The 12,454-nt window shown below is 39.2% G+C and overlaps 2 protein-coding genes across 2 annotated transcripts in view; one reads left to right on the top strand and one right to left on the bottom strand.

Moving 5' to 3' along the window:
* The first annotated feature begins 209 nt into the window (after positions 1–209).
* Positions 210–4,144, top strand: arl1 (ADP-ribosylation factor-like 1). The gene is made up of 6 exons (XM_079551573.1): positions 210–289; positions 824–961; positions 2,112–2,193; positions 2,276–2,387; positions 3,146–3,324; positions 3,632–4,144. The coding sequence occupies exons 1-6, from the start codon at positions 286–288 to the stop codon at positions 3,660–3,662; spliced, it is 546 nt and encodes a 181-aa protein (XP_079407699.1). The 5' UTR covers positions 210–285; the 3' UTR covers positions 3,663–4,144.
* A 1,379-nt stretch (positions 4,145–5,523) lies between these two features.
* The window catches only part of utp20 (UTP20 small subunit processome component), a 29,934-nt gene continuing 23,003 nt past the window's right edge, over positions 5,524–12,454 (bottom strand). The window contains exons 50-61 of the mRNA XM_079551939.1: positions 12,226–12,357; positions 11,761–11,871; positions 11,401–11,550; positions 10,992–11,174; positions 10,702–10,833; positions 10,488–10,620; positions 10,229–10,410; positions 8,154–8,225; positions 7,744–7,986; positions 7,537–7,663; positions 6,110–6,255; positions 5,524–5,886 (exon numbers count right to left, since the gene is read on the bottom strand). Coding sequence (XP_079408065.1) covers positions 5,731–5,886; positions 6,110–6,255; positions 7,537–7,663; positions 7,744–7,986; positions 8,154–8,225; positions 10,229–10,410; positions 10,488–10,620; positions 10,702–10,833; positions 10,992–11,174; positions 11,401–11,550; positions 11,761–11,871; positions 12,226–12,357 — 1,767 coding nt within the window. The 3' untranslated portion in view covers positions 5,524–5,730. The remainder of the gene's footprint in view (positions 5,887–6,109; positions 6,256–7,536; positions 7,664–7,743; positions 7,987–8,153; positions 8,226–10,228; positions 10,411–10,487; positions 10,621–10,701; positions 10,834–10,991; positions 11,175–11,400; positions 11,551–11,760; positions 11,872–12,225; positions 12,358–12,454) is intronic.

Here is a 12,454-nt window from a genome sequence, read left to right as displayed (position 1 = left end):
GGAATATCGTTTTGAAACAGCAGATTCGATACAACTGATTAATTAATAATATATGATTTAACCCATCCCAGTTGACAGGAAAGCCTTGATAGCAATTATAAGAACATAAGGAATAATCCAACTCTTGTTTTTAAGTGTATATCGCAGGATGATGTGTTGAATGTGCGAAGCTTCACCACAGCTAGGCCGGTGGCGGTGACGTTTAGTGACACGTCGTCGACCACACGGAAGAAGAAAAAGCCTGCTGATATTTCCTGCCCAGCTGAATTTGTAATCTTTGTCAAAATGGGTGAGATTTCCATTGCATGCGCTAAAAACTGCTTTACCTTGCGTTCAGACTCAAAATAGCTGTATTTGAAAGATTAGTTTGTCATGTTTTCTTGTTATCTTCAACGCCACACAACAACATTGCAACGAGCGACTATCAAGCTCATAATGCTATCAGCTAAAATCACGCTTGTGCTGGTATTTAGAAGTTTGGCAAGGAAACAACCAAAGTGATGAAAAAAATAGAGTTGTTTTCTCAAATTCATGCTTGTTTTAAAAAATATTATTGAGTGTGTCGGGTCTAAGATAAGAGCATGTGTTGAGAATGAACGAAATACACCATAGACATATTGTGTGTTGAACATTTTCATTTAGCGTCTTTAAAACCTCTCATGTTTCAAAACCTGCCCCACATTCCACGTGTATTCTTTAAAACTAGTCATTTCCTGGCCTTTAATGTTTATATCCATGCCTTATTTTTGTCTCAGGAAATGTAAATTAAGAATGGAGTTTTAAATTATCCTTTTCACAATCCTTAATGTTTTTGTCCTTCCAGGTGGTTTCTTCTCCAATCTTTTCTCCGGCCTCTTTGGAACCAGGGAGATGAGGATTTTAATTCTTGGTTTGGATGGAGCTGGGAAGACAACAATTCTGTACCGTCTGCAAGTCGGAGAAGTTGTCACAACCATTCCCAGTATGTTCTTAATTCTTCATGACCTGCTTTCAGATTCATTTAATTAGCTAAATGCAGTAAAACCACATTGGGAAAAACTGTGCAAAGGAGCTCAAAGTGCGACACATAAAAGGACACAATATACAAACAAACAAACAATGCCACATAAAAAGCTTAAGGGTAAAATGCTGTACAATAAAAGTCCATATAAACAGGTTAAAGTGCCTTGTTTAAAGTGATCACAGCTTGAGGACAGAAACTATTAAGAGGACGATCAGTAGAACGTTTGACAGAGCGATACCTTTTCCCCGAGGGAAGCATCTCAAAAAGGCCTTTGCAGGGTGGCCTGAAGCATCACTAGCAAGAAGTAGAAAAGCTGGATTTATGAGTCGAGCTTTATGTGTGGCCTCCAGGAGCGAGTGAGTGCAGCCAATGGTCCTGCTGGCTGAGCGAACCACTTTGTTCACTCTCTTTCAGAGTGAGATTACCAAACCACACAGTAATACAACTGGTTAGGACACTCTCAATTACACAATAGTCAAAGTTCAAAATAATCTTCGTATTTTCAGTAAACTCTCAAAGCCAATGTAAAAAGAAGAGGCGCTGTCTCGCTTTCTGAGCAATGTTAGTAGTATTAGAGCTCCAATTCAAGTCATGAGAAAAAGTCACACCCAGGAGTTTACATTTCTCAATGATCTGCACATCAGAATCATGGATAGTAATCGGCAACTGATTCCTATTGTAACAAAAATCAATCAAAGTGTTCAAAAGCAAGTGGTTTTCTTTACACCATTGAACAACGTTCTCCACCTCCTCACGATAATGAGATTCATCGTTTGAACTGATCAGCCCAATGATGGTTTTATCATCGGCATATTTGATAATCACATTATTATTGTGCTGCGCTGAACAAATGTATTGTTAACAGCTATACCATTGATTAGGTACTTGCGTAATTTGCCCCTTTAGCTCCAAAAAGAAAATAGGGTTTTGTCTTGTTTTTCTTTTTTTTCTTCATGTAATCATTCTTATTAACTGGGATGTTAAAAAACACAATTGTTACTTTTAGGAAAGTGGATTAAAGCTTTTTTTTTTTTACTTTTTACTATATTGTGACACAAAGTGTTAATTATTGTATACTTAAGTTTTTAACCGTTTTCTTCTTTTGCAGCAATTGGTTTTAATGTAGAGACTGTTACATACAAGAACTTAAAGTTTCAAGTGTGGGATCTTGGAGGCCAGACAAGTATTCGGTAAGAAATACACTAGGAGTACACAGGGTAAATGACAAGTACTTTTAGTCTGTTCCCTCATCACTCCTCCTTTCTTACACAGACCATACTGGCGGTGCTACTACTCAAATACAGACGCAGTCATTTATGTCGTGGACAGCAGCGACCGTGACAGAATGGGGATTTCAAAGTCTGAGTTGGTCGCCATGTTGGAGGTTGGTGAACAATATGAATATTTATTTAATGTTTCCACCATTGAAACAAAGCAACAGCCACTATATTATCATCCATGATAAATATTAAAATAACATCATCAATAATAATAATGCATTGGTTTTATATCGGGCTTTTCTGGACACCAAAGATCCTCCACATTGCATTGTTCAGTCACTCCATACCCGGTGGTGTTAAGCTACTATTGTAGCCACAGCTGCCCTGAGGTAAGCTGATGTAAGCGAGGTTCTCAATCTGTGCCATCAGCCCCTCCCACCACCACCAACCACTCACTCACTCACTACATTCTACATATAAATAAACACAAGACAGTTCTGTAAATAAGTGAACCGTATTTGGGCACCTGGGTTTCTCTGTTAAAAAATATTACACTTCAGTTTGTGGCAGTTTGATTGGAAGTAACTCTTTTTTTAGTTTTTTCTGTCACTTAATACTCTGAGTAATATTTTCACAAAGTACCTTTTTTACTTTTACTTGTGTATTTCATTGGGTCTCCACTTTTCATCTACTTGAGGAAAATGATTTCAATGTGTTTTTAACCCAGTTAGACGGGTAAATAAACCTCAGTTTTTGCAGTGGATCAAGTGGTACATTGTTCGCATTATATCCAATTGTGTAGTTGTGTCCTTGAGCAAGACTTCCCAGTAAGAGTATCTCTGTCAAAATGCGAGATACTGAGTAGCAGTGTAGAAGAGCATGTGTTTAATCTACTGATGAAATCATGTAATGTTAAATGCAGGAAGAGGAGCTGCGGAAAGCCATCTTGGTGGTGTTTGCAAACAAACAGGACATGGACCAGGCTCTCACCCCCGCAGAAGTAGCGAAGGCACTGGGACTTCCTGCGCTCAAAGACAGAAAATGGCAAATCTTCAAGACTTCAGCCACTAAAGGAACAGGACTGGACGAGGCCATGGAGTGGTGAGACGTCGTTTCATTTTTATATGAAGGACATCTTAAATTACCCCCACACAATGTAACTGCTTCCTATTGAAAAATGCTTAACAGACTCTTGGGTAAGAAAGAAAAAACAAAACAAAGAGATTAAAGTCATACATTTTAATAGAAAAATACAAATGTTTTGTTTCTGCACAATTGAACCAGTAAATTTGTTTTAATTAAAATCAAATTGAATATTAATTCCGCTATTCGACCCTATTCATTAATCTTTATAACCAGGAAACCCACATCTGTATGTGTGTTGACCTCTTACTTTCTTTGTCCTCAGGTTGGTGGACGCTCTGAAGAGTCGACAGTGAAGGCCTTCCTTCTTTTTTGTACATACGACCTCTGATCTAATATATGCCCCTTCTGACTGGCCACCTTTCTCTATTCCCACTCTTTGCTTTATTGGACCCATGATTGCACTCCTGGCATTTGTTTTCTTCAACTTCGAATCCATCAAAGCCTTGGTCAGCCTTGCATAAAGCCGATGGCCTTTTTGAACTGGGAACTTAAACAACCGAATCTGCAGAAATGTCTGGACTGGGATGGCGCACACTACAGTAAACCCTTTACTTCTGATAAATAGGTTTTGATCAATATATTTGATAGAGCTTTTTTGAACTATTTGTAAGCATTTCAGTTTAATCAAATCCTGCCTTTTTAAAACTAATCAAACATGCCGATTCTTGTTGAGGTGTGGCATATGCATGCACTACATTCAAAATGCTTAATGCAATACAGTATTTGATTTAATTGCTCTGGCCTGACTGATTTATCAGCTGATGTGGGCTCTATATTGTTTATCAACCTAGACATGTTATTCCCCATTAGAAAGTTTAGAATCTCCACAATTGAATGGACCAAGTAATTTTCCTGGCAGAGTGAGTACATGAAAATCTGTACAACTTGTATTTATTGGGATGTTTGCATGAATGTTTGAACTGCTACCTTCAAAAGCTGATCTGTGCTGTATTGGCTGTAGGCATTTCCAACCCCTGAAGTATTGTTATTGGACCCACAATTTTATCAGTCGGAGCAATGACATTACTTGTCATTGCCTTTTATGTGTATTAGCAGGATGCTTAAAGCCCCTCAAATGATATCTGCCCCTAAGCCCACAGACAACTGTTACTGTAGCCTGTGTTTTTTACACTATAATGCAGTAAATGCAATGCTATGTTTCCTTTCCTTTTGATTATATTTTCTTGAGTGTTTTTTGGACTTTTCTCCAAGTGCTGCTTTGGCATATTGTTGTCATTCAACATTAATTGTATGCTCAAAGTTTTATGGTTTGCATATTTATATCTGCTTGTACAGTAAAAAGTGTTCTCAGTAAAATGTGATTTTAACACTTTTGTGGCCTTTAAGTTTTAAACTGCAAAAGAAATACAGAACCACAATCTAGGCACTTTTAATAGTAGTTTACCATTGTTGAGGTGGAGGAGCTCAGCAGTGCAGGACACCACGCTCTGAAACAGGGACAAACCCAGGAAGCGGTGCATCGTTTTAGAGGAGACTGAAGGCAGCCAGGTTTCGTCCAGGTGATAGTTTACCAGAGCTCCATAAACATGCAGGTCAGGTTGGCCTAGGTTGGCCGTGCGGCTCAGTCGCAGCAGCTCAGGACTAACACCTGAACACTATTTCGTTGTACAATGACAGTAAAGCACTTGCTTAAAAGTGCCTTGATTATGATTCTGTATTTCTTTGTTACATTTTGAAAAATATTTTTTTAATATGCAAAGCAAGCATTTCTATACACTTCACTTGAAGGATCTTTAATCTTGAACTCACAATGAAGTACACTGAATTCAAGCTGTATCGCCAACAATTATAATGGGAATGGCATTGATTTTCAAGCTTTTGAAAGCACTACAGTAGCATTCCCTTCCCACTTGACTTTCCGCTCCTACCACAATGCCAATGACCTGTTTGACTACCTCCAATTATCTTTACAGTATCTAAAAAAGTACAAAACTCAGGAGTCACTTAAAAACTCAGAACCAAACATTAGCAGACGGCATCTATATTAAACAATTAAGCATAATGTTCTGACATTTTTACACAGGTAAACACAACCAACTCGTACTTGGAGTCACAAAACAGTTTATGCCTTATTAGAGTATCTCAATGTGGAATCATACTACTATCACTGCTATAGCATTACTACTGATTAAGTCATTAAAGATTTAAAATGACTTCAGCAGTTAAGGCACACACCTTAGTGCAAACCCACATCCAGGTTTGCAAAGGCCATTTTGAAAAACTGAAGGGATAAAATACAATAATCTTTTGACACTGTACAATTTAGATAATCCAAAAGATAATCCATGCATATTGTAAGAGTTCCAGAAAGTCTGATGTGGATCTTAAAGTCCTTGTCCATCACTTAATCATGGCCAGGTCCTTGAGTGCATGACTCCTGTGTTTCTTGGCCTTATATCCAGGCCGGAGAAACTCGATCTTCCTTTTTTTGGCTTCAATTTTGTTCTTGTGCTTTTTCAGCTTCTTTTTTGCAGCAATGTCTGGGTTTGCCACCGCCTAAAGACAAACATAAATGTCAGCCACATACTTTGGCATTAAACAGGTTGAATATATTAAAAAAAGCAAGAATTGAAAAAAATATAATATATTCTAGACTAAATCAGGCTACTACACAACCACATACAACCCGATACAATACTAACTTTACTGTACTTTATGTAAAACAAAATCCTCATCAGTCACATGGCTCCTTATTACATGGTTATTACACGGTCAGTACCTGCAGTGCCCTGTGCCTCTTGCGTGCAGCTCGTCTCTGGGAGAACTCCCTCTGAACGGCAGAAAAGGCCAAAGAGAAGTGCTCCAGTCCCACTTGCTTCTTCAGCAGTTCGATCAGCTCCTGAGCCAAGTTCTTCAGGGTGGGGTCTGAACAGAGAGGGTCAATATTATGGGGGTGCATGTGGGTTTCAGCTTGGAGAACAGGGGAACCCATCAATTTTTTGTCTAATTTTTGTCACTTTTTCACCCTTGTTTTCATCTCGTTTTTGTCACTATTTTGACACTTTTTCCAAGAAACCTTTAGATTTGGTTAAAGTCGAACTGGAGAAAATGTGCACGGTTCAGGGTTGGGATTAAGAGGTTAGTTTTGTTTCGAGTTGTGATGGCACTCGAGATCTGCCTTCTTCATCGCTGCCAGCATTTGCAAATTTTTCCAGGAATTCGCCACATTCAAGAACAGCCTTCCTTTTCATAACAGTCGCCAGGATAAAGCACTTCTATCAAGTCTGTTGCGCATAATATATATCTATAATACATTAAATATGAAAAATGCCTTGGGGGGCCTGGTCAAATGGCTCGAGGGCCATATACGGCCCTGAGGCCTGAGGTTCCCCACCCTGTTGTAGAATGATGTGTCCCTTCGATAGGAAACATTATTCTTGAATATTATATAAAGATAACATGAATTTGATCATTTATCATTCATATGATTTTACCCAATCCGATATTTTGACACTTCATCTGGCCGATACCGATCCGATACAGTCTTTTTGTATTATCATATTTTTTATATAATATATGTATATTATATACATATATATATATACATCATTATATATTATAGCCTATGGATATTAGAGTAGTTTTACCTTTTTTTTAAATTATAAATATGTAAGAGGTTTTGGCTTTAGCTTTGAATTTTAAATTAGAAAGTGCTTCAGAAGCAGGCGTTAGCGGCAGGTTAATGATAGTACACAAATTAATTTGTTTCCTCCTGTGTGATATGGATGTAGTTCTGTTATGATTGATCGTACAGTTTCTGTGATTTTATTTTGGCAGAAATCTGAATTCTGTTTTGAAATGTGTCTTGTACTTATGTGCAAGACACATGAATCAAATCAAATAAATCAAATAAAATCAGTATCCTAGCTTAGCGATAGCATGAAGGCTGTGAATCTGCAGTCATGGATCTGCAGTGGCTCCAGTCTGCAGGTTTACCGCTGCGCAGCCCATGCAGATCCATGACCGCAGATTCATGACCGGCTTGACTGGACGGATCCGATGCATCAAATCTGATCCAATCCGATACTCTCAAAATGCCCGGATCGGCTACCGATACTGATACTGAGTATCGGATCGGTACATCCCTACCCCAAACTTAAGGTGTTTAATATTTTCACAGTGTAAGGTGTTCTCTGATGATCGTACCTTGGTCTGCATATGTGCTGTCCAGCTCTCTGTACAGGGGGGTGATGATAGTCCTGAGATAAGGACCCAGACGCTCTTTGCCCAGATCCATACCAATCGCTCCAAGGAATTTAAATACACAAGTTCTCTGTAGGAAAAATTAGAAACTTTAACAGCACAAGTCAAACATAAAACCACCGTACCTGTTGCTGTGAACTTAAACATTACCTTGAGAGGCACTTTAGGTGAATATGCTGCTTCTCTTTTGGCCATTAGAGACAGTTTGTTTATGAGCCACAGCAGTGAAGGCGGCCGGTCATCTTTGTCCTCTGCTTCCTCCGTCTCCTCTTCCTCTGCTCCATCCCCGTCCTGTGTCTGCTCCTCTGGTTGATCTTTCTCCTCGGTGCTTGTATCCGACTCAGGAGAAATGAGGTAGATTATTTTGCCGACAAAAAGTAAGTTCTTGATGACCTGAAGACAGAGTAGAGAAGAAAATGGCTCATTAGAACAAACCAGAAGCTTTGTGTTTAAGTATATTACAAAACAGTATCAATTAGACTTCTCAAAATGTGTTTGTAAACGGAAAACACAAAGGCAGCCCTTTAGCTTAAAACCTTGTGAATACATTTTTACGTTACCTGCTCCCCAGACGTCAGGTCCAGGTATTTCGACTGAAGCTGGTAACAGAAAGCCAGTGCCAACTCTCTCATCTAGAAAGAATTAAAAAATTATAATAGTGCAGCGTGATAGCTAATGTCCAACATCTTCATAAAATAAATAAAACTGACACAAGCTTTAACCTCTTAACCCCCACCATAACCCAGTGCATTTTCTCCAGTTCGGCTTTACCCAAATCTAAAAGGTTATAGGTCAGTGTAACACCTCATTTGAAAGCTTTAAAATTGACCTAAAAAGGATCTTGTTCCTCACGTTGTTACTTTTTTTAAATTACTTTTTTGTCAAATTTTCATCACTCTTTTGCTGCGTTTTCATCCCACCCTTCACCTTTTCCTTGCTTTTTTTGTCTCTTTGTCATGTTTTTGTCTAACCTGGCTAACACCATGCTGCTGTGTGCGCTCGAATTATTTCGAACTGCACAACAGCCTGGGGACCATGGCCGAAATCTCCGGTGGATTTGGGAACCAGGAGGAGGGACGGCAAGACGATGACGCGTTATTTGATATATGGAAGCTTGTAGTTTATTTACGGATAATACAAAAAAAGTTTATTTACGGGTCCAACATGACGACAGCAGACACGATGGTATTTTTTGATCAAGCTTTAGACCTTGTTCTAAATAATTTAGCTCAAAAGTTTACAGCGGGCACGTCATACGTCATCTCATACGATGATACGATTGGCTGTGGCTACGTGCAGACGCATGAGACTTTTTTTTTTCTTTTTTCGTATCGCCCAATAAACGAGTATGGACGATCGTAAACCACACCTCTCCTACGAGAAAATGAATTGGTGGTCCCCAGACTAAATATCACTTGTGATTTTAGTCTGGTGTTAGCCAGGCTAGTTTTTGTCGCTCTTTTGTTACATTTTTTTTTCACTTTATTGCTACGTTTTCATAATGTTTTTGTTGCGTTTTCATCCCACCTTTCACATTTTAATTCCTTTTTTTGTCACATTTTCGTCTCATATTTTTTGCTTTTTTTCAAGAGGCTTTAAGATTTGGGTAATGCCAAAGAAATCTACAAAACGAAAGTGTTTGACAGTGACATGTTCATGTTTTTGAATATTGTCACCACTTCTGGACGCCTTTATGAGGAAATAACTATACATTAGTTTATATGTGCTGACCGAGAAGACAATGAACTGTGAGACAGTTTTTGCGTCATGTGGATTCTCCCAGTAATGACAGATATAGATAGATACAGACGGCGTCTCTGGAATCGCCCATATATGGTCATGTTTGAAAACAGTTAAGGGGGAAAACAATTTTGAAAAAATCAAAACTTTCTCTAATTATTCAAAAACTACTTTAATAAATGCAGAATTATGAATATAGTTTTTTACTAAATAAAGATATAAAAACATCGAGAGGACCAAAGTAGTTCAACAGGCCATAAATACATAAAAAAAATGGGCTAATGCTAACGGTTAGCTAGCATTAGCTACAACTGCCGTTTTTTCACTTCTACAGAACAATCTGCTGTGAGAAAATATCCATATGGGCCTGATTTACACTTGACTTTATTTGTATGTGATAAATAAGTTCATATTCCACCAGAAAATGGCTAAAAAGAGTGGAAAATTGTGTTTCCCAAAAGATTCTATTTTCCCCCTTGGCGAGGCCACGCCCCCTTCTATGACGAGATGCCGTCTGTATCTATTTGCCAAAAACGAAGACAAAAAAAAAATCTGCATTTTGATAGTTACCATGGTTACCACTAGGGCTGGGCGATAAATCGAATTAATTCAATTAATTCATGCTTTTGAAAACAGACGATTTGGAAAATGGCAAAATCGTAAAATCGTGTCCGCCGCTCCACGTCCGCCTGACGAGCCCGTGCTGTCGATTTAGCAGCGGTTTTATCCACAAAGATTTTATTTTTTGGCCATATCGCCCTGCCCTAGTCACCGCCATAGAGTTTTCAGTTGCTCCACCTGAATTTTAATCTATGGGCTCTTTAGAATGTTGTGATGTCACGTGAACGCAACCTGCTGATATGTTTAGTGTGGATTCATTTGTATCATGCTGTACCTTCTTGTCGAGTGTTTTGCAGAGGAAGACCCTTGCTGCTGGTTGGTCTGAAGCCTCGGTGCCGTCTCTCCAGAGGCTGAGCAGTTGATCGGGCTGCTGCACCGCAAACAGCTGACCAAAAAGCTGCGAGGCCGTGCGCCACACCCAGGAGTGTGGGTGCCGCAGGTGGGCTTCAGTGTGGCCTGTGAGGAGACAGCGAGTAATAAACACAGGCGTTCCCTATTTGCAAAGTTCATTCATAATGATTGTTGATACTTACTCCAAATTTTAATCAATGTTTCAGAATACGCCGTTAGCTCCAAAAGACCACAGTGACAGCAGAGTTTAGTGATGAGTGTAAGATAGCTAAACAACAACCGGTCGGCTCCCCTCTCCTCCTGCTCCTCCTCAATCTAAAAAGAAACAACACCAATACAATGTGATAGGAAAAAACAACAACTTGATTGCAGTAACTGGTAACTGCATGGCCTTACGTCTTCAAAGTTGTCAGGGTGGATCTCTTTTTCTATCAGCGATAATATCTTTTCAAGGTGGCGTGAGAATTTATCCTCCTCTATCTCCACGAATAGACCACAAATCTGAGCTCCCAGACGTTTCAGTAGAGGCTGAAAGAGACACATTGGTATTTCCCGTATTACTTATTACTGTGCTAAGAGCAACCCCTTAAAATATTTGTTTCCCTGCTTCCTCATTAACTCCTTTAAACCCCGACCAGCATAAAGGTGTTAAGACTCTATATGTTTTGTAGATAGAGAGTATGTACCTTCTCTGAGTGGAGCCACGTCTCCATGAGTGAGTACTGTGTATTTCGTCCATTTATGTCGAGTTGAGTCAACAAGGCCTTGATCGCCATGGCAGCCATTTTCTTACAACGAGCGGAGTCATCGTTCACCAACACCAAAGCCAATGGAGCAAAGAATAAAGTGCAGTATTTTTGCAACATTTTCTGAAAATGACAAAATGAACTAAATTATACAATATGCAGCAAGTTAGTTTAGTTAAGAATTTAGAGTAAAGAACTTAGAGAACTGATAGAGAAGTCAAAGTCTAGTCTAGAGGAAGAGAGTGCTCTATGGCAAATTATCCAAACTCTACATGTAAAAACCATGAGAACACTACTGCACATTTAAGCATCTTCTGATTCACCAGTAAACAATGCCCTGTTGACACACCTGGGGAAAGGTCTGAAAGATATAAGCCATCATCTCCAGAGCAGACTCTCTTCCCGTGTCGTGTTCATAAGACAGCTGAGCAACCACAAAATCCAAATGATGTCTGAGCTTATTTCCCAGAGGGTAGTCCAGCAGGTACTTCATATAGATCTGGAAAGAGAATTATAAATTCATATTTCTAAGTTGGTCATTGAGGTGTGATGTTGTGCATCACTTTTGTGATACATGTTTATCCCATTTCCATATGTTTCAGATCAGGTCTTAAAAATGTGTCGGCCAAAGCCATTCTATAATATATCTTATATTTTACATTCTGAAAGACCTTTCTTTGTTCAAAGCCTTTCGATGAACAACACTGACCTGTTGACAATGTACTCTGATCATAGAATTGCCACCATTAACAGCGAGCTTGGCTACTTTCTTCATCACGTCCTCCATCTCTGGGACAACAAGTTTCCTGGACAGGATGGCCTGGGGGGAAACATGCAGACAATGCTTTGCTTTAGTTTTAGTTTCCTCCTTTTTTTTGTCTTCCTGCCAAACCCCAGGTAACCCCAACCAAAGATTACACTTCCTTGTTTTAAGATTCATTTCATGCTCAGCATCATCCTACAAAGCTTCCGAAAGGCAAACATATATTAAAAATCTACGTTTTCAAAGCTGTCCTTTAAATCAATATTGACATAGAATTCAGTGCAATAACTTTTAAGGACCTGAAGCCAAGTACCCCCAAATAGGCTGTCCCCCCAAATAGGCTGTCCCCATATCCCTTGAGAAAACGAGCATGAGACACAAGTCCATGAAATGAGTCTCTTTGTTGCTCACCTTCAGCAGGCTGAAGGCAGTGGCCTGTCTGGACTGGTCATAGATGTCCTCCTCAGCGTATCCCAGCAGCACTTGCAGCTGTGTCTCCGATATGATGTTCTTTTTGACATTCTTTACCAGGACAGTGATGGTCTGATCAAGGAGAAATTATATCAATTCTGCTTTGCTTTAATGTTTATACACAAGGCTGATGTGATGAAGAGTCATCCATAATACAAATCTGCATTGC

Source organism: Gobius niger, assembly GCF_951799975.1.
Source record: "Gobius niger genome assembly, chromosome: 2".
Taxonomy (NCBI): Eukaryota; Metazoa; Chordata; class Actinopteri; order Gobiiformes; family Gobiidae; genus Gobius; species Gobius niger.
Note: the sequence above shows the minus strand (reverse complement) of the source record. Positions and strands in the feature narration are given on the sequence as shown.

What these genes read in the sequence shown, in the direction of transcription:
- arl1 (XM_079551573.1), top strand. An exon ending in AGTTGTCACAACCATTCCCA is followed by an intron (nt 962 to 2,111) that starts GTATGTTCTTAA and finishes CTTCTTTTGCAG; the next exon opens with CAATTGGTTTTAATGTAGAG. An exon ending in CTGGACGAGGCCATGGAGTG is followed by an intron (nt 3,325 to 3,631) that starts GTGAGACGTCGT and finishes CTTTGTCCTCAG; the next exon opens with GTTGGTGGACGCTCTGAAGA.